The sequence below is a fragment of the Protopterus annectens genome, chromosome 8.part0, assembly GCF_019279795.1.
Source record: "Protopterus annectens isolate FY-2018-M chromosome 8.part0, PAN1.0, whole genome shotgun sequence".
NCBI lineage: Eukaryota > Metazoa > Chordata > Ceratodontiformes > Protopteridae > Protopterus > Protopterus annectens.
Window position 1 is genome coordinate 210474268 of NC_056741.1, and position 27343 is coordinate 210501610.

A 27343-nucleotide genomic window follows, 5' to 3' on the forward strand; every position below is an offset into this window, starting at 1 on the left:
CAGGACAGTCGGGCCTCCTCTCAGGAGTGCTGGAAAGGTTTACCAGGGAGTGTTTCCCTGTCACCTTGATGTTGCGGACCCCCTCTGCCGCCAGGGCGGCGTCTTCCACCTCTGCCCCCTCCTCTGCCTCTAGAGGGGGCATCACCCTGTGTGCCTGAGAAAGACCCTTGGGGTTTTCGAAACCACATTTTCCCACCGCGTTGCCCTTTGGGGTACGGTCTGGTTGGGGTGGAAAAACGGACTCCGACAGCAGACAGAGCCTTTCCCTCTTGTTCACACCGGGTAAGGGTCTCCTTCACCTTGGGGCCAAAAAGAGTGGCACCGTCAAATGGGGCGTTTGTAAAGGAAGACTTGAAGGCTTCCGCAAAGGAGCATAGGCGCATCCAGGATTGTCTACGAAGAGCAATCGCTGAAGCTGCTGCCCTACTCGAACCTTCGCCGCGTAGGAAATCAGCCTCATGGACGAGTTAACAATCGATGTTAGGGTATTAAGTTGCGCTGTCACTTTCTCTGAGACAGCTGCATCTGTAGCACCCTGGAGGGTATCTCCCAACTCTTTGACTAGATCCCTCTGCAGACGTGTAAAATGGGTCAAATAGTTCAGGGACCGCATGGAAAAAGCCGCTGAACTAAAAATGCGCTTCCCATATCTATCCATCGTCCTAGAATCTTTATTAGGCGGATGGACAGACGAAGAAGACTCCGACATCTCCTTTTTCGTGGCTGCTGCCACCACCATAGCGTCTACTGGAACTCCTTTTGTAAGGTAGGACTTATCCTGAGGTGCTGTGATGTACTTGTTAGGTTTTCTTGGAACAGGTTCCACTGTGTCAGGAGTCTCCCACGCCCTTCGAGCAATTAGTTCCATTAGTTCGTCGAAGGGCGGAGTGACCCAGGAGGAGGAAGGGCGAGCACCAAATGCCTTCAGCAGAACTGACTCATCCTCAGAAGGGGGAAGGGACTGCCAGTCACCTCTCTGCTTCAGGATCTCCAAAATGTCTGAAAAAGAGACATCTTCTGAAGGTGACTTAGGAGACCCCTCTGACTCATCTAAGTCAGTGTCAGATGTCAAGGATTCCTGTGGAGAATCCAAGTGTCTCCTCTTACACAATCTCTTCCTAGGGACTTCCTCGTGGGGAGCATCCGAAGAAGCCTCGGAGGAAGAGGGGGCACCCTCCAGGGGTGGCTGAGACACTGGTGCCCGACGCTTGGATGTGGCCGTGGGTGCAGATGAAGACAAAGGCCCTTTATGGGGAGGAGAAACTGCTTCCACTGATGTGGTTGTCTGGGTAGACAACACCTTCCTCATCAGGTCGAACGCTCCCGGGTCCCGCATCGAAGAGTCCCCCGGTTCCGAAGAAATGGGAAGAATCCCCGACACGGGCACCGAAGGCATCGACCCCGAGGACGGAGCCGAATCGATCCGCCGAGGCCCGAGGGAGAGTCGGAACCGACACGTCGGTTCGACTCTCGGCCCCAGAACCAAGAACAGACCATCGGCTCCGAAACTCCGGTACCGGGTCCGACGGAGTCGAGGTGAGGGGAATAGACCGAGAAAAAGATGGTTCTGGACCCGAGGGCTCCACAATCAGTAGATCAGCCTCTTCCGGCTCCAAAGACTGAATCGGTCTCGGAGGAGGAATGGATGGAGATACAGGAAGGCCTTCAAGTTTCGACACCAACTGGGTGGAAACCGAAATAAGTTTAGAGAGGGCCGAATGCTCCAACAACTTCTGCACCACGCGATCCACATCGACATCCGAAAGTTTGGAGGAAGAACGGGTCGAAGGAACCGAAGACGGAGCCGACCTCAATATGGCCGAAGGAGGGAGCTCCATCACCGGTTCCAAGACTCGAGGCTCAGGAACCGATACCAGTTGAACACTCGGCCCCGAAGTCTGTGGAACCGGTGATCTAACCTTTGAAGAAGAGCTCGGAGCCGATGACTTAGGCTCCGACGTCTTCGATTCCTTAGAGGACTTCGATGCCTGGTCAGAAGCATCCAGAGCCTCTTGGAAAGCCGGTTTCAATAGACCTCTGTCCATTAGTTTCCTGCGCCTATCTGTCATGACCCTCCCACTAAAAGAGTGACAGATGGAGCAATCCTCTTGTAAGTGGAGAGGGCCAAGGCAGTAGACGCAGGAACTATGGTTGTCAGTGACCGACATTTTCTGGCCACACTGACAACGCTTGAAACCAGACTTTACCTTCTCAGACATTGTAGAATAAAAAGACAACTCCAGTAAAAAACAGTCAAATCCGAAAATAATTAGTCACAATCGAGTAATTGTCAAATCCGGTAAAAATTTGTCTCAACTATGGAAAGATATGAAGGGTGTAGGCCCCGATAACAAAAATACCGATAAATAAAGTTAACGGTACCAAAAAATTAACGGAACCACAACACAATCACACTTGTTAACACTGAAAAAATCAACTAGACTAGTATCCTAATAAAATACAGCAATAAAAGTTATATCTTAGCTTAGAAACTCTCGAGCTAGCTCCCAACGATGCGTATGCAGCAGCGGCAAACTAGATCTGAGGTAAAGGCAGAGGGGGATTGTGGGTATTAGATTGTCTCGAGCTTCTTCTCGATGCAGAGCTTGCAAGAGGCCGGCACGGAGCCGAGGATCGGCTCCGAACCCATGTGTAAGAACAAACGGCGAGATTGAACACTATCACATTACTTCCATTCATACCTTGTAACTTCACAGATACTTGACAAATGTACACATAATTCACTCCAATTGTTCATAATAAAAAGTGTAGTTTTTGGACAATTCATTGAGGATTTCAGTCATTAAATAATTACAACTGTTGTAATTCACTAGAATTACTGAGCTAAAAAGTTGAGAGTTATGCTATTATATCATCTTCATCCTGCTCCTTCCTTATTTGTTTACCTCGTGTTCTAGTCTCTACTTGTTTCTCATTTTCATTTCTGTGTAATACTCCCATATACAAAGTATAACCTTTGTCAAAAAATAGGTAAACATAACACAATCATGCCCATAAAGGGTCAATTTTCTTTGGTCATACATTGTGCAACAGTTGGAAGAGAGCAGTGTCAGTACCAATGTACAATCGCAGGCAAATGACACTTCTTGTCCTACTGTAAAAATGAAGAAAAATACCTGTTGTGTGCTAAGAACATTGCCATCAGTCATTCAGATTAGCTGAGCATTAAGAATCAAGCAATTATGAAAAATGGTAATGTTAATACTTTCACTGTAATGGCTTCCTTGTCTCATGTAATCTTGATGTGATACATGCGTTGTCATTACACTGTCCACAAGGTTCTAATCCCCCGAGGGTGGTATGTTGTTTTATTATGTTTGATTTTCCGTCTATTACTATATTCCATGCCCCTGCAATATGTTTTTCTGACATCTTTCCTGAGAGTACTTCTGTGGCATACATACCTCTCAACCTCTTAGGGCAAAAATCTAGACAAAGCCATGACTAATGGGGGACAAAGGCACAGAAATAGGGACAATTTTTAAATATTGATCTTAGAAACTTACAGAGTTGATAGAATAGCAGGTTTTGCATTAGCATGAAATTTCTGAAGAGTATGAAGTCTGAAACTCAAACGTATGCCATTATTTTCTGATTTAAATATTTAATGATTTGCCAATAATTTTCCAGAAAACCACAATTTTATTAAAAATGGACCAAAAATATGAGGTACAAATCTGGACATTCTGTGAAAATCTGTATAGCTGTGAGGTATGGTGGCATAACTGGCCACTGCTGTGGTTCAAGGACTGTTGGTGACAAAAACTTAGGCTCACATAGATTTAGGTGTGTTTACCTTTTCTTGTTATGTTTTCCATTCCCCTGAAATGTGTTTTACTGGCACCTTCTCTATGAATGACTCTGTGACATGCCTAGCTAATGCTCTGGTTCAGGGAATATCAGTGACAAAGGCATGAGTTTAAATCCATTCAGTTGTATTTCCCTTTTCCCATTATCACGTATTCTATTCCCCCACAATGTGTTTTCTTGACACCTTCTCTGTGACTGATTCTGTGGCATATCTGGCTAATGCTCTAGTACTGCTCTGATACTGGGAATATCAGTGAAAAGGGCATGGATTCAAATTCATTCAGGTGTATTTCTCTTTTCTTGATATCAAGTGCTCCATTATCCTGAAATGAAACATTCCTGTCCATCCACCCATCCATAATCATTTTTTCCCATTTCTTGCATATGATGTTGAGGTGTTACATCAATAATGACAGTAATCTAAAGCCAATGTTCACACCACAAGGTGTCAAACCCTGCCTGTCATCAATATTTTAATTCTGTCAGGGAATTTGGTACTTTCTAACCAGTTTATTGACTGAGTCATCTAGCATTGTTGAGTTAAGAAGTTGAGAGATATGCTCCTACCCCACCTTCATCCTGTTCATTCCTTATTTGCTTATTAAACATAAATCATCTGTCTGTGTTTATACATTGTATGACAGGTCAGAGACAGCAACATTGATGTACATGTACAACCAGTGAGAAATGGCAGTTCTCATCCTATGGCAAAAATGAAGTCCAGTCCTTATAACTTTCTATGATTTTGCCATTAGCCAAGCAAATGAACTAAACATTGCTACACATCACTAGGTTTCATAGGTTCATTGGTAGGTACTAGGCTATTGGCCTGAGGAATACAAGCCTAGCCAAAAAGGTACCCTGGCTTTCACCACCCAAGAAAATTATTTTCCTGTGTCCCTGTCAAGCAGAACCACAGAAGTGATCCCTGGGGTGAATTTCCTATTACCCATCCAATCATCAAGATTTTTCTTGAAGAGTGCTAATGAGGAGCTCTGTTTGACATAGATAGGTAGTCTGTTCCAGAGTATGGTAAGTCTCTGGGACAGGAATCTATCTCTCCAGCATGTTCTGTTTATTGTGGTGACAAGGTTTAGGTTCCTAGCGCGTGTAGCTCGACGAGATTGGTATTTCTTTAAGTGGAGCATGTCCAACAGCTCTGGGTTTGACATAGCTTTCTATGCTAGGCAGAGATCGCTTCTGAGTAGGTGATATGCAACTGAGTAAAGCTGGAGTCTTTTGAGTCAGTCTGCGTAAGGCATCTGTTTGAGGCCAATAATCCTCTTTGTGAGGTATTTTTGTGGCCTTTCCAGTTGTTGTAGATGTCTTGTGAGGTACATACCAAAAGGGGTATTGCACTCTATAATGGGTCTAATGAGTGATGAGTAGAGGGGAACATTGACCTCTTTTTTTCTGGATGAGAAATCTTTTGTGATGAGGTGTGCCACATAGAAGGATTTCCTGACCACTGTGGCAATGTGATTATCAAAGGACAGACTACTGTCCAACTGTGTCCCAAGGTCTCGTATCACACTTTCGGTGTTAAGTAGACTACCGCCTATGTGGCAGTTCATGGGTACAGATTTTTTACCAAAGAGGATGACAATGCACTTTTTTGGCATTGAGCTTGAGACCATGGCTTTGACACCAGGCATCTGTCTCAGTGAGGCCCTTTTGTAAGATGTCCACATTGTTAGGAGTTTTGATTATGGCTCCTAGCATGTAGTCATCTGCAAATTTAGTTAGCCAAAGACCTTCTGTGTTAGCCTGTACATCAGAGAAGTAGAAACCAAACAGGAGAGGTCCCAAAACTGAACCCTGGTGTACTCCACTTGTCACTGGTCTGAAGTCTGATTTGGAGTCTGGTACTTTCACAGTGTGGGTTCTGTCAGTAAACCAACTGGCAACCCATCTTGTTACATAGGGATTTATAGCTAGTTTAGTGAGTTTATCTATAATTCCAGAGTGGGGGATGGTGTCCTATAACTATAACTATAGGTATAAGCTAATGTCTTTATTCTAACTGCTTTGATGGCTTTGTGTGCTCACGAAATGACTTTTACTGCATCAATGTACTCGGTAGAGAGTTTGAATTCCATGAGTGGCAGTTGCATGTTATTTTACAATGTTCAGTTTGTAGCCTACATTTCCCTGATATGTTTATTTTATGACCCCTTTTTGTCTGATTGCTTCAATAGTTCCCCCTAGGTAGAAAACTGAGGATATACTGATTTGTGGATTGAACTGATAAGTCATCTCCCATGAGGGTATCATATTTTTCTTTTTTAATGACAGTCACAATATAGTACAGGTCCACTGCTCACACTCTGCTGTTGTCAGGACTGGTGCAGTTTGGCACATCATATTACTTTTCTGTATCCCACCTCTCTTCTCTAACTTTCACATTATTGAACATTCAAGTATTGTCATACTGCCTTCAACATTGTGTTGTGCCACCCTGCTTCGGTGGGCAGCTTCCTTTGCACTCTTCTGTCCATCTCCCAGGTTTCTTTTGCTATAGTGAAACTTCTACTCCACCCTTATTCATCCATGATATTTTCTCTTTTATGGAATATTTCTCTGCATATAGATAGCTGCACATTACATAAACATTGTCAGTGTCATTCTCCTGTCTGTGCATGCAAAGTCACAAAGACTACCTGAGGTTCTCATGCACATTCAGTGTTTACTTTAGCTACCTGTACTTTAATCTGACCACAAAGTAATCTAACATAATCTGACTGCTATAAGGAACTGTTCATTGTGTACAATGGCCTGACTACATGCATACATAATAAATTTTAAGGGTCATTGTGTATGCAATGTAAGTAGGGCTGACTTAGTCACAATCACTGATGTGGCATTTCTGAATCTGCAGGTATGGAAATCTGGTTTGATGCTTTGAAGTTGAGTTTTTAAAAGTTACACAGATGAGTTGCTGAATGCAGTGTTAACATAAATGCATTTATAGCAATAGCTATATTCTTTTATTATGGATTCTCCTAAAGATTATTTTGAAAGCCTTAATGGCACCAAAGTTGATTGGTTTAAAAACCGCATCTTGTTTGAGTGTTGTTTTAAACAACAGGCTTGGATCTAATTTTCATCTAAATAAATTGGGCACATTAATATACCAAAGTTTGTGTTTTGTTTATAGCATAAAATTAAGTTGGACAAATTGTGCTAGCAAACTATTACAAAGGTCTTTTTAATATGTTTATTTATTTATAATTGTATAATCTTTTCCCGGTGTAGTACATATTTTCTTCAGAGGTTTAAGGTCATGTACCCTGTATCTTGAGATTGATAATTAACCTTACCATTTGATTACTGTGATCTTTTAAGTCTGCACTTAAACCTAATTTGGAAAACAGTATTTTAGTAGATTGCAGTTGTGCATCACTTGCTTTGCTGCCACTGTATCTCCTCAGGAAATTACATTTATGAACAAGTCTAAAGCTCAAAAATATACAGTTTATCAGGCTGTTAGCAGTTTCAAATACATTTTTAAACATTTGTTATCACATTTTTATAAGTATTACTACTAGTAATATTTATTGTTATTTTTTGGCATATTGTATTACTTCCAGTATATGGAATTAATGTGCGTGTTATATATTCTTCAGATTCCTAAAAAATGCTTTTCCAACAAATCCAAGTAGACTTGAGAATTACCTTTATCAAAGTTCTCTCATTGTTTTGCAGTTAAAACTAAGATCAAAATGAATTTAAATCATTATAGGCTGGAAGATAGCCGGCACTTGCTCTACAATTGCACAACTGTTTGTTCAGCCATCACTACTGAGTGAGGGTTTCTTCAGTACAGACCACACATTTCTTGCACTGCAGTTTAGAAAAGGCCTTGCAGCTGCAGAAAGCATTGCTGATACATAATTATATATTTTTTGTGTGGTCTGACATTGATAGTAAAGTAGCAAAATGTTTTAACATTCCAGGCTTGTCATGTTCCATCCGGGCACCCATGCACCTTTGATACATTCTGAAACATTTTCTCCAGAGCTCACAAAATTCAAGATCAGTCAAGATTAAGTACTTTGATATATGCATGAGAAGAACCACAGAAATCCAGTTACCAGGCAGCAAATTGTTATATGCTAAAACAAGTTAGTTTGGGATTCCATTTTCCCTAAAACAGAAAATGCTACAACAGAGCACAGATAAAATTTCTTCAGATTTTACATTTATGCAGTGAATGGTAAGAAGAGCAGATCTTTTAGTGAACAGTCCAAGCTCAAACATTATCAGAAAGTGGCATTAAAATACAGAAGCCGTAGCTGTGAAACATAATCTAACATATGTCATTTTCATGCCTTTGATTAGTATGAAAAAGATCAAAGCCTCTAAAGTTCATAAGTGATATTACAGTGATCAGGCCTAATGGCCACCAACGAACCGTGATTCCATTAGGAACAGAACATACACATTATTGCCTATCCAACCATTTAAACACTTCTTAAAAGCAGTCAGATTGTTAAACATATCAATGAATATTAATGGGATTATTGTTCCATTAAATGGTCACTTTGTTAAGAATATATGAGAATTTTATTTTAGTCATACATGTAAAAGTTCACATTACTGCGTTGTCAGGGCTTAACATGTGTAAAACTTTCCATATTACACATCTTGCAAAACTGGATCTTGAAAAACATTAAAAGCTAAAATAATCTTTCCATGAATATACCTATACCTCAGTGAGTAAAGTTTCAACTCTCTACAGCTGTTTTAAATCCTTAACCAAAGCTATTCTTTTGGTAAATTTTCTTTGTACGGCTTCCATTTCTTTGTAGTTGACCTTGAGTATATATATACAGAAAAAAGAAGTTATGTACCTACCATAACGTTCCATGTTAGTTGTCTTCATCTCTCCTTTCTTGCTGGTTGGGATCGGAGCCGATCCTCGGCTCCGACTCGGTCATCTTCTATAGCTCGAGACCTGTCTACTGGCTCGAGGCTACCCCTTATCCCATGATGCCTAGCGCTAGCTACCCAGATCTCATTTGAAATAGCTAACCCTAGCCATAGCTAGAGAAGAACCTCTCCAAACAAAATGTTAAACACACCTGTTATATTCTCTAAGTCAGTAGAGGAAACAACCAGAGAACACTCAGCCAGTGAAACTTGAACTCCTCTCGGTCCAATAGGACAGGAGGATGGAGGGTGGGATGCAAGAAAGAAGGCGAGATGAAGACAACTAACATGGAACGTTATGCTAGATACATAATTTCTTTTTGTTAAGTTGTCTGTCTCACCTTCGTTCTTGCTGGTTGGGACAGCGTCACTAGTACCTATAATCCTGGGCAGCTCATTGGAACAGACTTTTCAGAACAGTGGAACCAAAGTTAGCTCTGCTCCTGGAGACCATATCTAGCTTGTAATGAGAAATAAAGGCATGAGGGTTTGCCCATGTAGCAGCTGCACAGATAGAGTCCATGGGTAACCTAGACTGGAAGGCTACAGAGGTGGCCAAAGCCCTTGTAGAATGACCTTTTGGTTTGAAAGATAACTCTTTGTTTCTCAGTTGATAGATGAAGGTAATAATTTGAGGCAACCACCTGGATAAGGTCACTTTGGAAACTGGGAGACCTTGTTTGCCCAGAGCATAGGAAAGGAATAGTTGGTCTGACTTCCTTACATCCTTCGTCCTATGCAAGTAAAAATGTAGTTGTCTATGAACTTCCAGTTGATGTAATTTGTATTCTGCCTTGTTGGTGTGGTTAGGAAAAAACACAGGTAGGTCTATAGACTGGTTTAAATTATTTTCTGAGCAGACTTTCAGAAGGAAAGCAGGATTAGTCCTCAGAGCTATTGGAAAGACCACTGAGTGAACAGAAGCCACTGAAGGATTCTCATGTGAAAGCGGGCCAGAGGGATTAGAAGAATTGCCACTGCCATGGAACCCAGAGTTTGAAGGACAAACCTGACTTGGATCCTTTTGCTCTGCATTAGGATTTGTACTTGCTGGTGAATTAAAGATACGCTGTCTGGCAGAAGCCTTGTGGATATGTTCCTTGTGTCTAAGTCTGCTCCTATATAGGTAATAGATTGACAGGGCAACAAGGCAGATTTTTCATAATCTGTTGTGATGCCTAGCTGGGTGCAGATTGTGAATGTGTAGTCCCTGGCTTGCAGAAGTTGATGCCTGGTGATAGCAGTGAGGAGCCAGACGTCTAGATATGGAAACACCTGGAATCCTTGACGTCTCAGGTGAGCCGTGACCACTGCCATACATTTCGTGAACACCCTGGGGGCTGTGGTGAGACCAAAGGGCAGAGATCTGAACTGATAATGACTGGCTCCCAGCTGGAAGTGAAGGAATCTCCTGGAGTGCCTGTCCATTTTGATGTGATAGTACGCATCCTGAAGATCTATGGAGCACATCCAATTGTCCTGGCCCAGAAAGGATAGAATGGACTGTAGCATGACCATCCAAAACTTTGTTCTTTGAACAGACTTGTTTAGTCTGCTGAGATCCAGAATCGATCTGCAGTCCCCTGTCTTTTTTGGTGCCAAAAAGAACCTTGAGTAAGTTCCAGATCCATGTTGGTCTGTCGGGACTTCCAGGATGACTCTTTTTTCTAGCAGTTTTGAAACTTCTATGATTGCCTGGTCCCTCAGATTGGGTGGAACATTTGGAAGGGATTTGCTTGACGGTAAGGGGGTTGAGAGAAGGGAATTTTGTAACCTCTGGATATGATTGACTGTATCCATTTGTCTTGCATTAAATTTTGCCAGGCTTTTGGGTACAGTGAAAGTCTTCCCCCGACTGCCTCTAGAGGTGGGCAGCCAGGCAACCCTTCACGGATGCTGGAAGGGCTTCTCAGAGAAGGATTCTCTGCTGCCCTGGTTCTGCGGACCCCCTCTGCCACGAGGGCGGTGTCTGTTGTTGTTGTTTCCTCCTCTGCCCCTGGAGGAAAAATTGCTACGTGTGTCAGGTGAGGCTCACTGGGATTTTTGGAACCACATTTTACCACTCTTCTGACCCTTGGGGTATGGTCTGGAAGGAGTGGAAAAATGGACTCCCATGGCAGAGAGAGTCTTGCCTTCTTGCTCACACCTAGTCAAAGTGTCTTTCACCTGTGGTCCAAAAAGAAAGGAACCATCAAAGGGGGTGTTGGTGAATGATGCTCTAAAGGGTTCCACAAAATTACACAGCCACATCCATGCGTGTCTCCTAAGGGCCACGCCTGTACCTGCAGCTCTACTCACACCATCGGCTGCATAGGAAATGAGCCTCATGGAGGAATTGACTACAGAATTAAGGGTCACCAGCTGAGAAGCCACTTTAGCTTCAGCCCCTTCAGCTGATGGATCCTGAAGGGTATCTCCGAGCTCTTTAAGGAGATCCCTCTGAAGCCGGGTAAAATGGCATAAGTAATTCAGTGACCTCATAGAAAAGGTCGTTGAAGAAAACATTTGCTTCCCGTATCTATCCATATCCTAGACTCCTTGTTAGGAGGATGGACAGATGAAGAAGTTTCCGCTAACTCTTTTTTAGTGGCTGCGGCTACCACCATGGCATCCACAGGAACACCTTTGGTAAGGAACTGCTTATCGAGGGGTGCAGTGATAAACTTGCTGGGTATTCTTGGGGTTAGTTCCACTGTATCCGGGGCTGACCATGTCTTTCAAGCCACCACTGACGTGAGTGGATCGAAAGGCGGAGAAACCCAGGAGGTGGAAGGTCGGGAACCGAACGCATCCAGGAATGCAGACTCATTGTCGGTAGGGGCTAGGAGATTCCAGTTCCCCCTCTGCTTAAGCATTTCTAGGATGTCTGAGAAGGAAACATCTTCAGAGGGGGATCTCGGGGACCATTCCGATTCATCTAAGTCTGTATCAGAAGTGACAGACTCAGGGGAGTCAAATGTGCTTCCTCTTGCACTTCTTCTTCCGAGGAAGCTCCTCTGAATGATCAGGGGTGGCCTCAGAAGAAGAGGAAACACCCAATGGGGTGCCCTAGAGTGCCGGTTCCCCACGCCTGGGGTCTGGAGGAGGAGGAGCAGAGGTTGACGCAGGCACTTCAGGGGATGGAGCCGGTGGGGTCGAACATGGAGCTGACTCAGTGGCCAGCACACTCCTCATGACATCGAAGGCATCCCTGCCATGATGCATAGAAGGCTCCAGTTCTGAGGAAATCTGAATCCTTCTCCCCACTGAGGGAGATGGCTCCGAGGCCGATGTAGAAGCCGAGCTCACCTGCGCCGAAGCTCCGAGAGGGAGAACGGGGTCGGACAAGGGTCCGATGCCACTCGCCCCCTCGGAGCCGACGACGGAGCCTCGGTGCCCAGATCCCTCGATGGACGGCACCATCGAGGGAATCGGAGCCGACGACAGAACCGAAGGAGAAATAGTTATTGGAGCCGATGGTTCCACGACTCGTATCCCAACAAACTCCGGCTCCGAGCTCAATGGAGTCAGAGGAAGAATATTGATAGAAGTGGACGAAGCTGACACCTGTTGAGGAGGGCTGGACAACATCTTGGCAAGTGCCTGCGACTTCAGCAACCTACGGACCACTCTCTTCACGTCATGATCTGAGAGCCTAGAGAACCAAGAGGAGTGGGAGGATCTGTGACTGCACTCACTCTGCAGCAGGGGAGACCAATGAGCCAAATGTATGGATTCCAGAGAAGGGGACCTCAGCCTCTTGTGGCTCCGTGATGGCACCGAAGATTCTGATGGAGCCAACGAGATAGTCTCCTCGGTTCCGGCCGGAACCGAACTAGCAGGTAAAGTTTGAACCAAGGACGGCTCCGAGCTTGGAGCCAACGATTTGGTCAGTTTTGGGGATTTCACAGGCTGAGCCTTGGCCGGTGAATCCTGGGGCTTTAAAAGACCCCTAAGAATAAACTTATTCTTACGCTCCTGCAGAACTCTTGGACTAATTGTATGGCATATAGAACAAGAGTCCAGCAGGTGCACTGTGCCTAAGCAGTAGACGCAAGAAGTGTGCCCATCTGTCAGAGATATTTTCTGACAGCATGACTCACACTTCTTGAATCCAGACACCTTGGATTCTTTAGACATACCTCAAGAAATACTACACTGATGTTTGGCCAAAAGGCCGAACAGCGATAACAAATTACCACAACACCAACACCAAAAAAGCAAAAACACACAGTATACTACAGCTGAAGATTGTTGTTTTTTTTTTTTTTTAAACTAGGAAGCCTCTAACTTAAACGGCTACCTAAAAGTAATATAGAAGGAAAGCCTTAAACTAAATGCTAACCTCAAGAAGGGATGGGGGGGGGACTCTCTAATTTAAACAAGTTCTAAGGGAAGGGACTACAAATTCACTTAGCTAACACAACAAGTTACAGAAACTACAATTTAAACAAAAACTCCCAGAAAAAACACTAATCTTGCAATAAAGATTTCAATACAAAACTTATACGAGCCTGAGCCAGTAAAAACTACACCTCGCAGCTGAAGCGGCAAATGAGATCTGGGTAGCTAGCACTAGGCACCATGGGATAAGGGGTAGCCTCGAGCCAGTAAACAGCTCTCGAGCTATAGAAGATGGCCGAGTTGGAGCCGATCCCAGCCAGCAAGAACGAAGGCGAGATAGACAACTTAACATACATTATTATACTCTAAGATAGGGCTGATAAAGGATTTAAAAACTGTTATAATTTACTATTTTTCCCTTGTTATTAATGTCCTTAAAATATGACTCATCTTCTTCATAAAGCTTTGATATTATTTTCAAAAAATAAATTTGAGGTAATCAGAAACATAGATCTTTATATTAATTAACTTCAGTCACCAGAACAGTAGACAAGTAAATCAGATAATGTGGTAAATTATTACTAAAGTACATAATATTAAATTTGTGTCTGTACCAAAGTCTAGACCTATATATGAAGCTCATGCCACCAGTGTGTTCATATAAGAATTCACTGCTTGATAATCACTGTCATTTTGCAAGGTAAAGGCATTTTTGCAGTCATCAGCATATTTAAATAACCAAACATCTTTGTTTTTTTTGATATTGTTGATGACAACATATTAAAGATTATGGGCCCTTAATGGACACCAGATTTTACTGAATGAGATGTAGACTATGTACCTTTAAACTTGACACACTATATGCTGTAACTCAGCCAACGTATAATCCATTGTGCAACATAAATCACACTGAAAGATAGATTATCAAAAGCCTTTGATAGGTCTAGAAATATAACCCCTGGTGATAAACCCTTTTTCCAAGGCTTCAAAAACATAGTCATAAAATTGTGTCTTCACTATTTCCTGAGCTTTCTAAAGCTTTTGATACTATATCCCACTCTCTCCTTCTAACAAGACTCTCTAACATAGGTACCTCACCTCAAACTGGTTCACTAATTACCTCACTAACAGGCAACAATCAACTAAATGGCAGAACTCTTACTCCCCTTTCCTAAACACCACCACTGATGTTCCTCAAGGCTGCATTTTTGACCTACTTCTGTTTAGCATATTTATCAATAACTTCCATACCACACTCTCTCAAGGCTCATTCATCCAGTACACAGATGGCTCCACTATCATCTGCATTGCAAACAACTCCTCAGAACTACACCAACTCACCTAAAACGCCCTCACCTACACCAAAATTTGGATGTCTAATAATCATATTGACCAAAATGCCAACAAAACCAAACTACTAATCTTTGCCCCCCAAAAAGTACACATCCCTACAAAAAGAAAACTTCACCATTCAATCCCTAAATGGTACCACCACTGACATTGTACCTAACACAAAACTCCTAGGTGTCATCATAGACAAAAACCTCACGTTCGACCTGCACATCTAGTCCAATATCAAAAAGACACATCAAAAGCTTGGCACTCTCTTCCAACACAAACATCTACTCAGTGCATCAGCTTAACTTTCCCTTGCCTCTTCTTTTCTATTACCCTATCTTTTATATGGTGCCCCCTCCTCACCAATATTCAGTCCTCTCTTTAGCCCAAACTAGACTTATGCTACAACAAAATTGCTACATTTGTAACTAATGCCTCCTACTCATCCCACCGCTGCTTATCATTACGCAACCTAAAATGGCTTGAACTCCCCAACTATCTCACCATTATCCAACTAACTACAGCTCACAAACTCATTCATAATTCATCCATGTGTCCTGCTCTATCTTCTATACTTACTTTATACCATCCTAATAGACCATTCCCATCCAAAAAAACAAATGCTCATAAATGTACAAAAAAAAACATACTTTTGGTGGGCCAGATGTTTTACTCCTTTACCATTGCAAAACTTTGGAACTCCCTCCTCCCCCAACACTTAGATCCATCCGCTTAATAACCCTCTTCAAGACATCTCTGAAACAACACCTCTTCTCATCTTGGCCATGCACATGTGCTAACGCCACATCTCATATAAATTAACTTCAACCATCACAACTATTCTCACCCCCATTCTACTACTCTGGCATCCTCCTTTCACATTCACCTGTCTTTTTACTTACTTTGCCTCTCTATTCTGTCTATTTCCATCTTCTACTAACCCTCATTGTCCTACCATTGATCCCTCCTCTCTACTTCCTTCTCTTCCTAACCATTATAGACCTACCATTGAGCCAGGTGAGACATTCAGGTACTCTTGCAGCCTACCTTAATATCATACCACCACTTATCACTGCAACAATATCCACCAACTTTGCTGATTCCTGCAACAGGACTCATATAGCCTTTCGCTCAGCTATTACACCTCCTAAACGTGTAAAAAGTTTAAGTACATAGTCTCTGATTAATTCCTTTATCTGCTTTGCACTCATTGCATAAAGTGTCCTATATACATTTTGCTAGCTGAAAACTACTCATATGGAATGTTCTCATGCATATACTCTGTATTGCTTGTAAAATATCTTTGATTTGAGGATGATTACTTATGTACTGTTTTTTTCATCAATTGTATAAGCTGCCAGTAATACATACTAAATGCCTTTATTAATGCAAATTTTGTATTGTATGGGAAATGTCTTATATGTGAAGCTTTTCTCCCCAGGACTCCACTGAAAATGGGCACTTCTGGCTCAGCTGGACCTTCCCGGTAAACAAATGCAAATAAATAAATAAATAAAAACGAATCAAATCAGTAATGAAGTCATTCTGTTCTGTGTATACAGTATTAAGGTTTATACCAGTTTTACACAGTAGTCCAGTTAGACACATCTTGAAACAATTGACTAAAATTTAATTAAACTTTCTACTCTATAATTAACAGTAATATCTTTCCTCCTCTTTTTTTGGAAATAGTGGCTACATGGCAGATTTCCCACTGTTCTGGTACATATTATTCACTTAAAAAATGGATTTTTAAAAAAGCCATTATGTTACATCATTTGGATGAATTCATCTGAGAAACATTTTGTATCACTGTCAAAATCCTTTCTGGAGTCTGACGTGATCAGCCATCTGGGAGACTGCAATTCTGAGCAGACAAAGCAGTTGATGAATTTTTGAGGAAGATCTTACTGCTAACCTGGCAGTTGGCATATAACCAGAAATGTTTAATTTTTCCATTTAAGCATAATAAACATTAAAATATACTTATTTTGATTTCATATGGGAACTCAAAAAGATCTTTTACTACTATTTCCTGGCCATCCTCTAATACTAACCTCTCAAGGAATATGTATGGCAGAACAGCCAATAGGACAGATTGCTGCTAAATGAGAAACAGGGTTTTTGTCCAGTCAAGGGATAGTAATAAATATTATATAAGCAATGAAATACCAAGCGTTGATAGCAGGATAGATGCCCAGATTATATATAGTCATCAGACATGAATGTGGTAAGGTTCAATATGAACTTTAGTGAATCTGCCAGTGCATTTTCCAAAGAGAAAACCAACTGGACATTGCTATCATGAATGGATAATCAGTTATGGTTTATTCATAAAAGAAATGAGAAGCATTTATTTTGCAAAACACCTGTGGGGTCATAGACTAGCAAATAACATTGGGCTGAGAAATGTATGGCTGTAAAACAATTGTGAGACATATGACCTTTCTGGAAAAGGTGAAGGCAGAAGAAGAAGAAGATGGGAGAAAAAGATGTTATTCATTAAAACACTGTAGACTCTTTTTCTGTTTCTCTTGGGTTCATAGAATACTTGAATGTATGTGTTCTTCTGTGAGTGTACAATTATGAATACATTGATACCACGTACACTGTAATATATCACATTTTTTTCAGGTCTGGGCCCAGAAAAAGATGTCGTCTTTAATGATGAGATGGATAAAGTTAAACAAAGTATGAGTTGCACTCTACAGCTTGATTTCCTGTTAGTAATGAAGCAATCTATAGTACGCCATAATACTGATATGGAACATGACATAAATTCTGAAAAAATAAAGAAGCAAAAAGAAAAATTCCTAGAGGTATGTATTTAGTCTTCACTGCTTCTTTCTAAAATTACATTTAAAAATGTTCCTTGTTTTTTTAATTACAAAATAGTAGAAGTACACACTGTCTGACACTGTTGGCAAGAAGCTGGAATAATAGCAAACAAACTTGTTTAGGCACAGGTCTGAGTTGTAAAACCTCTCACTGCCTACTTTTACAAAAGTTCTGCACTGCTAAGTCACCCCAAAAACAAGAATTTGTGCTTATTAAACTTTACACTATAATCAAAGAATAAACATATATGTTGGCCAAATATATTTTTAACATAGTGATTGCAAATCTAAATATACAATAAGTAACTATGAATGCAGTTGTTTTAATTTGTTTTAAACCATTGATACGAATTAGGCATACATGTTATTAATAAGGATGATCCAGCAGCATTAGGTTTACTTACTGATGAGCAAAGAGTCATGATGCCAAAATGCACAGAAGCAGTATTCATTACACATTATATCCAGCAATACAGAGGTCATCTGCTCTGCTGAATGATGCATTTAAACCTAATTTACCTTACTTTTTGAGATGTTAAGATCAGAGCTGACAGAATGAGAATACTGTTAGAATGACACACACACACACACACACACACACACACACACACACACACACACACACACACACACACACATGTCTGTATGTCTGTGAACATGCATATGGTTTACTATCATTTGACTGAACAGTACTTGACTAAAAACCCATCTGACTGAAAAGCAATTGAAGGAAAATCCATTTCACTGAAAACCTAGTTGACTGAAACCCATTTTACTGAATCACAAATCTTTGAAAATATTCAGCATAAAAAAATGCAGGTTTACTATCCCAATGCCGAAGCCCACATGCTTGAAACTCGAAATCCTGAATCCATAATATCAAATGATCAAAATGCTTAAGACCACAACATTGAACACTTGAAGTTGCACCATTCCCCCCACCCTGGCAGGACCCATGTTAGCATTCTTTCCAATGGTGACACTGGTAGGGAAATTCAGTATTCAAGATGTTTAGATATTATTTAAAAATGTTATGAATATAGTGTGCCATATGGAAATAAACACAATTAGGACAAGAACAAATAGAAAAACATCTTATTATATTGTATGGGATAATTTACAAAATTTGTTAAAAAAATTTTAATTTCAATAGCATGGTATTTTAGTTTAATTAATTGATCTGATTGTAGTGGATGTCTTTGTAAATACTTTAGTTGTTTTGTTGAATATTATAATAATACCTATTTTTAATTACTTGTATAAAATTGTTATGATATTTCTCTTATATGTTAAAACAATAAACCTGTTTTGAAAAAAAAATAAAAATAAAAAAAATAAAAGATGTTTAGATATTGTGGTCTTCAAATATGCTTATGTAGATATATATATATATATACATATGTCTCATGAAATCTGAAAAGAACAATCATTTTAGAGTGACTCTAAAATAATTTGAAACAAGCAGTATTAAAACTAATTTCTTTTGCAGGGAGCCAAGCTTCCTATACCCCCTCTTTACCTCCTGCTAATTATATATATATATATATATATATATATATATATATATATATATATATATATATATATATATATCAGTACAAGATCACACAACAGCAGGGTAAGGGCAAATTTCATCACCTTGCTGCAATGTGATCTCACACAAAAAGCAACCAGCTAAAATTCTATTAATGAAAACCTTTGCTCATAAGAGTGTTCTATTTTTTACAGCAGTAAAACATGCTCACTCATATGAGTATTTGCTCTCCTAAATTACAACCATATATTAAATATAAAACACATAACTCAAATATATATTTTACGCATTTATATATATATATATATATATATATATATATATATATATATACATACACACACACACACACACACACACACACACACCAAAATAGGGAAAACTAGTTGTACAGGAAAGAAAACAACATGTGACGTGCTTAAATAAACTGTTGTCATAAATACTAATGCAAGATCCATGTTAAAGATCACCTTGCATTAATGGATTCTATCTCTCCTAAATGAATAACTGAAAGTCATCTTTACAATGTTTATTTGTTTGTTGAGTAATTTTTCTAGTGTTTATTTTTCTTATTTTTTTCAGGCCATTGTACTTATTGTATATAGTTATTCCTGTTTAATGTTGTGTTTATCAATTATTAAGTTTAAAGTATGTATTATTAATCTTATTAAAAAAAAAACAAGAAAACAGGATTCGAGCTGGTATTGCTTGTTTAACCCAAGGTTAATGAATAAAAACTTTCACTCTTATCAGAGCTTCATCATCAGATCTAAGTCATACATATAAGTAATAAGTAATATATACTTTTCAATTTACCAGAAAAATCCATGTAAATTAAAAGGAAAGCACTATTCCAATAGCACATAAACAGATCACATTCAGTGACAGTGATAAGAACACTGGTACATACTTAGTTTGCATTATCATTGTAATTGGTGCTGTTTATAAGTACAGAACCATTATGTATCTCTTACATCAGTGTGATGTGTATAGTGACAAATAATGTAAACATCTAGTCCTATATTTATGTCATAGTAAATAATAATCAAACAGATGGCAATGTGATTCAGTTCTTTGTGAAATACTGTGAAACTAGAGGGGAGGAGCTTGGTGGTTATCTGTACTCAAAAAAGAATCATGCTGCTAAGAGCGGAGGAGTAATTAGAACTTAGCAGCCAGTCAGTCTTCAATGTATTTGAGGAAAAAAGAAAAAAAATAGAGAATTACCCTCACAGGTGGTAGGTCCCAAGACAAGTTAAAAGTAAATGTGAAGATGTGTGTGTGTGTGTGTGTGTGTGTGTGTGTGTGTGTGTGTGTGTGTGTGTGTGTGTGTGTGTGTGTATATAAATTGTATAAATATATATATAATATATATATATATATATATATATGCATTTAGATTTATATATTTGTATGTATATGACTGCATGTATATATATATATATATATATATATATATATATATATATATATATAAATACACACATACACACAAGCACAGATGCATACACATATAAATACACATACATACACATACGTGTGTGTGTGTGTGTGTGTGTGTGTGTGTGTGTGTGTGTGTGTGTGTGTGTGTGTGTGTGTGTATGTATCACTACACTAACTGCAGTCTCAGAGTTGATATATTTAAGTCTGGTTTCATCAAGGGCACATCATGCCTACTCACCCTGGTGGACTTCTTTGAGAAGGTAATGAAAGTAATGGACGAAGGAAAAATGGTTTACACTCACTAGCTTGACCTGGCTAAGGAATATGACACAATACCCCACTTGGGCATTGTTGACAAACTCATGAGGTTAGGTACAAACTCGTATGTCCTCTGCACAAAGGTGGGCCATCTACAGACCCTGGAAACTACAGAACCATAGGTCTCACTAATCTTATATGTAAAGCCATGGAAAAAATATGGAAATGATCAAAAGAAATATAGTAAACCTCCAGACACTGGATCCAACCTAGTTTGGGTTGGACAAGGGCAGATCATACCTACTTAACCTGGTGGACTTCTTTGAGAAGGTAACAAATGCAATGGATGAGGGCAAACTGGTTTATACTGCCTACCATGACCTGGCAAGGCATTTGACACAATACCCCACTCAGGCATTGTTAACAAACTCAAGAGATTAGGTACAAACTCGCATGTCACCCAGTGGATAGCCAACTGGCTCACACACAGGACTCAATAAGTTAAAATTGGGGAGTTCACCTCTACAAAGAGGCCAGCCACAAGTGAAGTCCCTCAGGGATTAGTCCTTGGACGGCTCCTTTTTGTCATTTACTTCTCTGAAGTCAAGGCCAATGTCATTGATCTCTAGCTGACTAAATTAGCAGATGTTCTCCAGAATGGGCTGACACAGAAAAACAACTGGGTCAGAGCCATGGACTAAAATTAAGTGCCAAGAAATGCATAACGGTATCCTTTTGAAAGTCAATCACCCCTGGTAACTATCATATTGACAACACACCCATTAGATTTGACCCAGTAGTCAGGGGACCTAGGGACACACATAGATGGTAAGCTAGCCTTTGACCATCACATGTCTACAGTACTGAGGAAATCATTCTATGTTGCGCAACTTATAAATAAAGGTATGGCATCTAAATCCAAGGAAGTCATTGTTCCACTGTGTTCAGCATTTATAAGACCTCTCATTGAGTACAATGCCCCGCTTGGTAACCAGGCACTGGAATGTCCACAGATGTACCTCACTAAAATAATACAGGGCTTAAGTAAAATGTCCTATGCAGACCACCTCACGGCTCTATCCCAGTGTTCTGTCTCCTACAGACTTTGGAGGGGAGCTCTATGCCTGACATGCAAGGCATTGTCAGACCCCACTCTTATTGACCTCCTGCATATCTGCAAAACAAACAGCACCAGAATTACAGATCTAAAGACTTAAACCTTGCCTGTGATATACACAGGACTTGCTGGAGAGACAGGTATGTATCCCAGAGATTACCCCATCTCTGGAATAGGCTCCCCATCCATGGGAAGCAGAGTTCCTCCCTAACCCAACTGAAATGCAACCTGGACAATTGTATGGGGAACAGGAAAGTCATCCCCGGTTTGGCACCTATGTCTCTAAGGGACACAGGCAGTCTGTAAATGATTCATCTCCCAGGCCCTAGCTTGTAAATGTTTCATCTCCCAAGCCCCTGCTTAAACTTGTCAATGGTATCAGAACATGCCAGAGTTTTGGGATGCATAGCTAGGCCTAAAAAGGCTCTAGTGGTTGCTAGCTTAGTAAGGATCTATGAACTGTAACTAACACTGAAAATGAAGATAGAAAGATATATATATGTACGTGTGTATATATATATATATATATATATATGTATATATATATATATATACATATATATATATATATATATATATATATATATGTATATGTATATATATATATATATATATATATATATATATATATATATATATATATATATATTTTTTTTTTTTTAAGGATAAGGAGGAAGAAAAAGGGAAAAATGTATAAACAAGTACCTACAATGGTACAAAAGAATGCACTGATGTGTAAAAGGTAAAGTTAGATGAAGAAAAAGGTTTTAAGGCTTATGGAAAAAAATGCCAGCAATGGTAAAAGAGAGACTCAAGTATATGTTTTGAAAGAGATTTGGGAAGTAAAAATTATCTCTTAATATGATTGAGAGCAAAGCTGACCCTGTCTATATGCGAAAGCAGCAAACAAGATCTGAGGTACATTACGAGTTGGTGCCTTATGGCTAGGGAGGAGATTAAGAGTTCCAGTTGGTATGAGCTACAGTAGGATCAGATCTGAACCCAATGGTTGAGGAATAAATGAAAACTGACAACATCAGATTGACACTTTCATCCAAATATTATTTTTGTCATACTGAAAATATTTTTTCTCCATAAACCTACCACACCAAAAACAAAATCTCTCTCCCTGTAGCCATTGCCTGCATCTGATTCAGCATTCCATCTGCATGCTATGTGTCGCAGTATCTACTGCACCATACGACAGTCTTTGGTTGAAGCATTTATTGACTGCTAGTGCAGTAGCTTCATTTAGGCCATTTGTAACTTTAGCAAAGAGATAGTTAAGCTACTGATTCCTCCATGTAAATACTGAAAAAACAGCCTGCAAGTTTGAATTGTCAGTCACAGATTGTTAGTAAACATAATATGTGAATGGCAAGCTGCTACCTTAGTTTTGGACAGTGGAGTAACAGTACATGGAGCTATAGTTAAGAAGCTTAAAAAGGCAAATGGTTTAGTTACTATTTTTAAAGAAAATTCTTAACTACTATGAAAGCCTATTTGAAAGATTCCTGGTAATAAAATAATAAAGGAAGTAACTGAAATATGTACTGGTTGTCTTTTCAGAAGAACTAAAAGAAAGTGATATGTGAAGGTATTAATATTTTATGTCAGTGGTGCGATAAATCTACAGATGCATTTCAGTTCATTTATTTGTTTGTTATTATTGTTATTAACAAAGAGGTAACCTCAAACTAATTCAATGGATTGGTATTTTGTCATTTAGTAAAGTCCAGTTTTTCATGACTAAAGGTCTTAGCAGCAAGACCTGCCTCTCAATAACTACTCCTTTGAGTTCTTGCAAATTCACATGCTGTCTTAGACTCTCCTGCTTCCTTCTCACTTTGCCTTTAATCACTCCTAGCATCACTGTATCATCTAGTGCATCCTGTCTTTGCATTATGTGTCCAAAGTTTTTTTGAGTTTTAGTTGTACTATCAGGCCTTCTACTGGACTATATAAGTTTATTTTCTAAGTGTTGATTGATTTAATCTTGAAGTCAATGGATTTCTCAACTGTTATCCCTTAAACACAGTTCAAAGACATAAATGTTCTGGTGCATGCATTATTAAAGGGAGAACCTTATCTTTGACTATAATGGACCTCTTTTACCCATGTGATGTCTTTGCTCTTTAAAATCTTATCCAAATTTGGTATAGCCTTCTTTCTAAAACACAAGCATTTTTTTATATCTTTGCTGTAATCACTATTTGCAGAGCTCTTTGAGCCCAGAAAAATAAAATCTGCCACTCCCTCCATTGTTTCTCCATTTATTTGCAAAAACATAACTGAGGTAGATAATATAATTTTAGTGTTTTTTTATGTTGAGCACCAAGACAGTTTTTATACTTTATAGTTTCACCTTCATCAGCAGACTCTTCAACCCTTCATCACTTTCAACCAGCACAGTAGTATCATCTGCATATCTGAATTTGTTAATATTTCTCCGAGCAGTCTAGCTTGCAGGATCCTGAGCATTACCATACTAACATGAAAAATAAGTGCAATTGCTTGATAATTGGAGCACTTTTTCACAATGTTCTTTTATGGGAATGAAATGTAAATTGATGTTTCTAGCCCAATGGCCACTGCCATGTTTTGCAAAGTTGCTGATAAATTCCAAGCAGCACTGTAAAATCATTATTGTGTGGGATTTTAAGCAATTCAGCTAGAATTCCAGCACTTCCTGTTGCTTTCCCATTAGCATGGCTTTCTAAGGCCCATTTATCTCCCACTCGAGAGTGTCTGGCTCTAAATCACGTAACATGCCATTATTAACATCAGTGATATTATGGTCCCTTCTTTACAGTTCTGTGTATTCCTGCCACCTCTTAATATCTTCTCCTTCTGTTAGAACCCTCTTGTCCTTACCATTCTGTGGTCTTTTTCCGGTTCTGTTTCCTGTCGACATGTTATTTTGCTCTACTTCTTTTCTCTATCATTTCTAAAGCTTGCACAAGTAGCCATTTAGCTTTCTTAATTTCCTTTAAATTTGGAATGTTTTTTGTTGCCAACTCCTGTTCAATATTACAAGGTTCTGTCAATAATTTTTAGGCAACCAATTCATGAGGTATAATCCCTTAAATGTATTCTTCATCTCCACTACACATTTTGAATATTGTTGAGCTCTTATCTAGTTGGCCTGAACACTTTTATTGCATTCTTTTAATTTAATTCTAAACTTTGCAATAAAAAGCTGATGATCTCAGCCACAGTCAGCCCCAGATCTTGTTTTTGCTGTCTGTATATATAGCTGTTCAATCTCTGACTGTGAAGTATATAGTCAGTCTCATTTTTGGTATTGACCATTTGGTGATATCCACATGTAATACCACTGCCTAGACTGTTGAAAGGCTCTATTTGTAATGATAAGTGAATTACCTTGGCAGAATTTTACTAGTCTATGTTCAGTTTCATTATGTAATCATCCAATCACTTTTGCTGAATGCAGCATTTTATTTTTTTGCTATTATTTCCAAAAGATGTAGATCTTCATAAAAATGGTTGTCTTCCTCTTAGCATCTGTATTCACAGACAGTAGAAACAATTAATGACTGGTGAGAAAATATCCTAAGAAAGTGAGGAAGTCACATGAAATAAAAAAAAAAATCAATAAGAGACTGGCAAGTTCACACCTAATTCCAAAAAGGAGAGCAAGTTACATGGAGCCCCAGCTGAGGAGCTTCGCAAAGCAAGTAGTAAGCACTTTAACAAAACTCTAGGAAAGCCTGTTTAAATATATATATATATATATATATATATATATATATATATATATATATATATATATATACACACACACACACACACATATATATATATACACATATACCATACATCTCAACCTGGAAACATCAAAAATCTGGACAAAGGCCCATGAAAAATAGGTACAAATCTGCACGCTGATTAACATAAAATTTGCATATGTAATTATGTAACCCCGCCCACTCAAATGGAATTGTGTGATATCACCATTTAAGCAAAAACTGAAGAACAGACAACCAAAATATGGCCCCAGAGACCCAGACCCTGTAGTAAATGGTAACCATTTTCTTTTAAATGTGTATCAATGATGTTCACTGGGAAGGGAGAAGATGATGAACCTTAAGATTTTGTTTTCCGTGACTTGCGGTATGTGGGTTTTATAGCAAAAGTAGGGCATTTAATGGTAGGCAATATTCTGTTCTTAACAAAAGAATATTATAGTTTGCTAGGACCTCCAAAAGTCATTCTTTGTGGCCTACTGATCAGTGGCATAGCTACAGTTTCTGCCGCCTGAGGCTATCTTTGCCACCCCCTCACAAAATCATGGTTGAATGGGGCCTCCCCATATATAGCCCTCCCCCCTGCAGACATTCCAATGACCCATTACTTGGCTATTTCACCCCATTTACTATAAACACTGTAATATGCATACTGATTTACTTCTACAATGATTTGAATTTCATTTAAATATTTTATTTTACATTTCACAGCACAAACACTAATAGACATCTAGTAAACAAAGCAATGCAGTCTCACAATTAAAATAGATTTAGCATTACAACTTTTCTGCCCTTGAAACTCACATTCATTGAAACAGCATTGAAACCCACAGTCAAAGAAAATACATCTGGCCAGAGGCAGATAACAATTAACTTTGGGCTGTTTTCAAATCATATGCCCCTTGCACACAAAACATACATGTGTTCTTTGATACCCCTTCCTGGTTGTATTTTATTGTTTTGAACATTTTTCCAGTAAACAATGAAACACAATGCATACAACAATAATGACAAAGCTGCCCAATTCAGAACATTTCCATCATAAGTCTACTCAAACTTCTACAATCCACCGGTATCGGTATATATGCACAGTCACTGCAGAAATAAAAGTCATCTAATACCACATTAAAGAGATCTGTAAGTAATGAAGAGGTTGCTGCTAGCGAACAACTTTATATTTCATTGTTTTATCTACAAATAAAGTGTCTGTTGCCCTTGAGGAATAAATTGCCTATATTACATTAAAAAACAAGCTAGTAATATTGCAATAGGGAATGAATGGCAAACTGATAACAGGTTCATAGTTACTAGTTATCACCACCAAAGAGGACATTCTCAGGATTGCAGTTGCAGCATCCACCCTATTTAAACGTACAACACAGTACAATATCAGCAATACATCTACATAGTGGGAGTAGAACCCACAGCCTTCTGCATCAAAAGCAAGTAGTCAACCTATTATGCTATTAACAATGCAAGCAGACTCAGCATCATAAGCAGCACTAAACTTCTCAACCCCTGAAGCTCTCAGCTCTTGTAAAATCCACTCAACACTCAAAATTTATTAGGGGGGGACAAAAGCCCAAAAAACAGGGGCACATTTTAAACATTGCTTGTATAATCATGGAAAGTAGAAATTAGTGTTGTGTCACCACCATGCATTTCACTGCCAAAGGCTTGAACCCAGGACTGTGTGCACCACAGTCAGAGCAACATACCACTATGCCAAATCAGCCATTTCCTGAAACATAGGAAGAATGAAACTTAAATGACTATCATTTAGTGAATTCAGTTCTCAACTTAGCTCTCAACCTCTTAGCACAAAACACCTGGACAAAGCCAATAATGGAGGAATACAGCCCTGAATAGGAACAGCTTTCAAATATTGATCTTATAAACTTAGAACATTGCTAGAATAAAAGGTTTTGTGTTACTATGTATTTTCTGAAGAATATTAAGTCTG

General features: G+C 39.3%; 1 protein-coding gene across 1 annotated transcript in view; it reads left to right on the forward strand.

The window, feature by feature from the left end:
* Positions 1 to 27343, forward strand: part of LOC122808192 (guanylate-binding protein 2-like) — a 994936-nt gene that overhangs the window by 871709 nt on the left and 95884 nt on the right. Inside the window, exon 7 of the mRNA XM_044079160.1 lies at positions 17059 to 17243. Within this exon, the coding sequence (XP_043935095.1) occupies positions 17059 to 17243 (185 nt within the window). The remainder of the gene's footprint in view (positions 1 to 17058; positions 17244 to 27343) is intronic.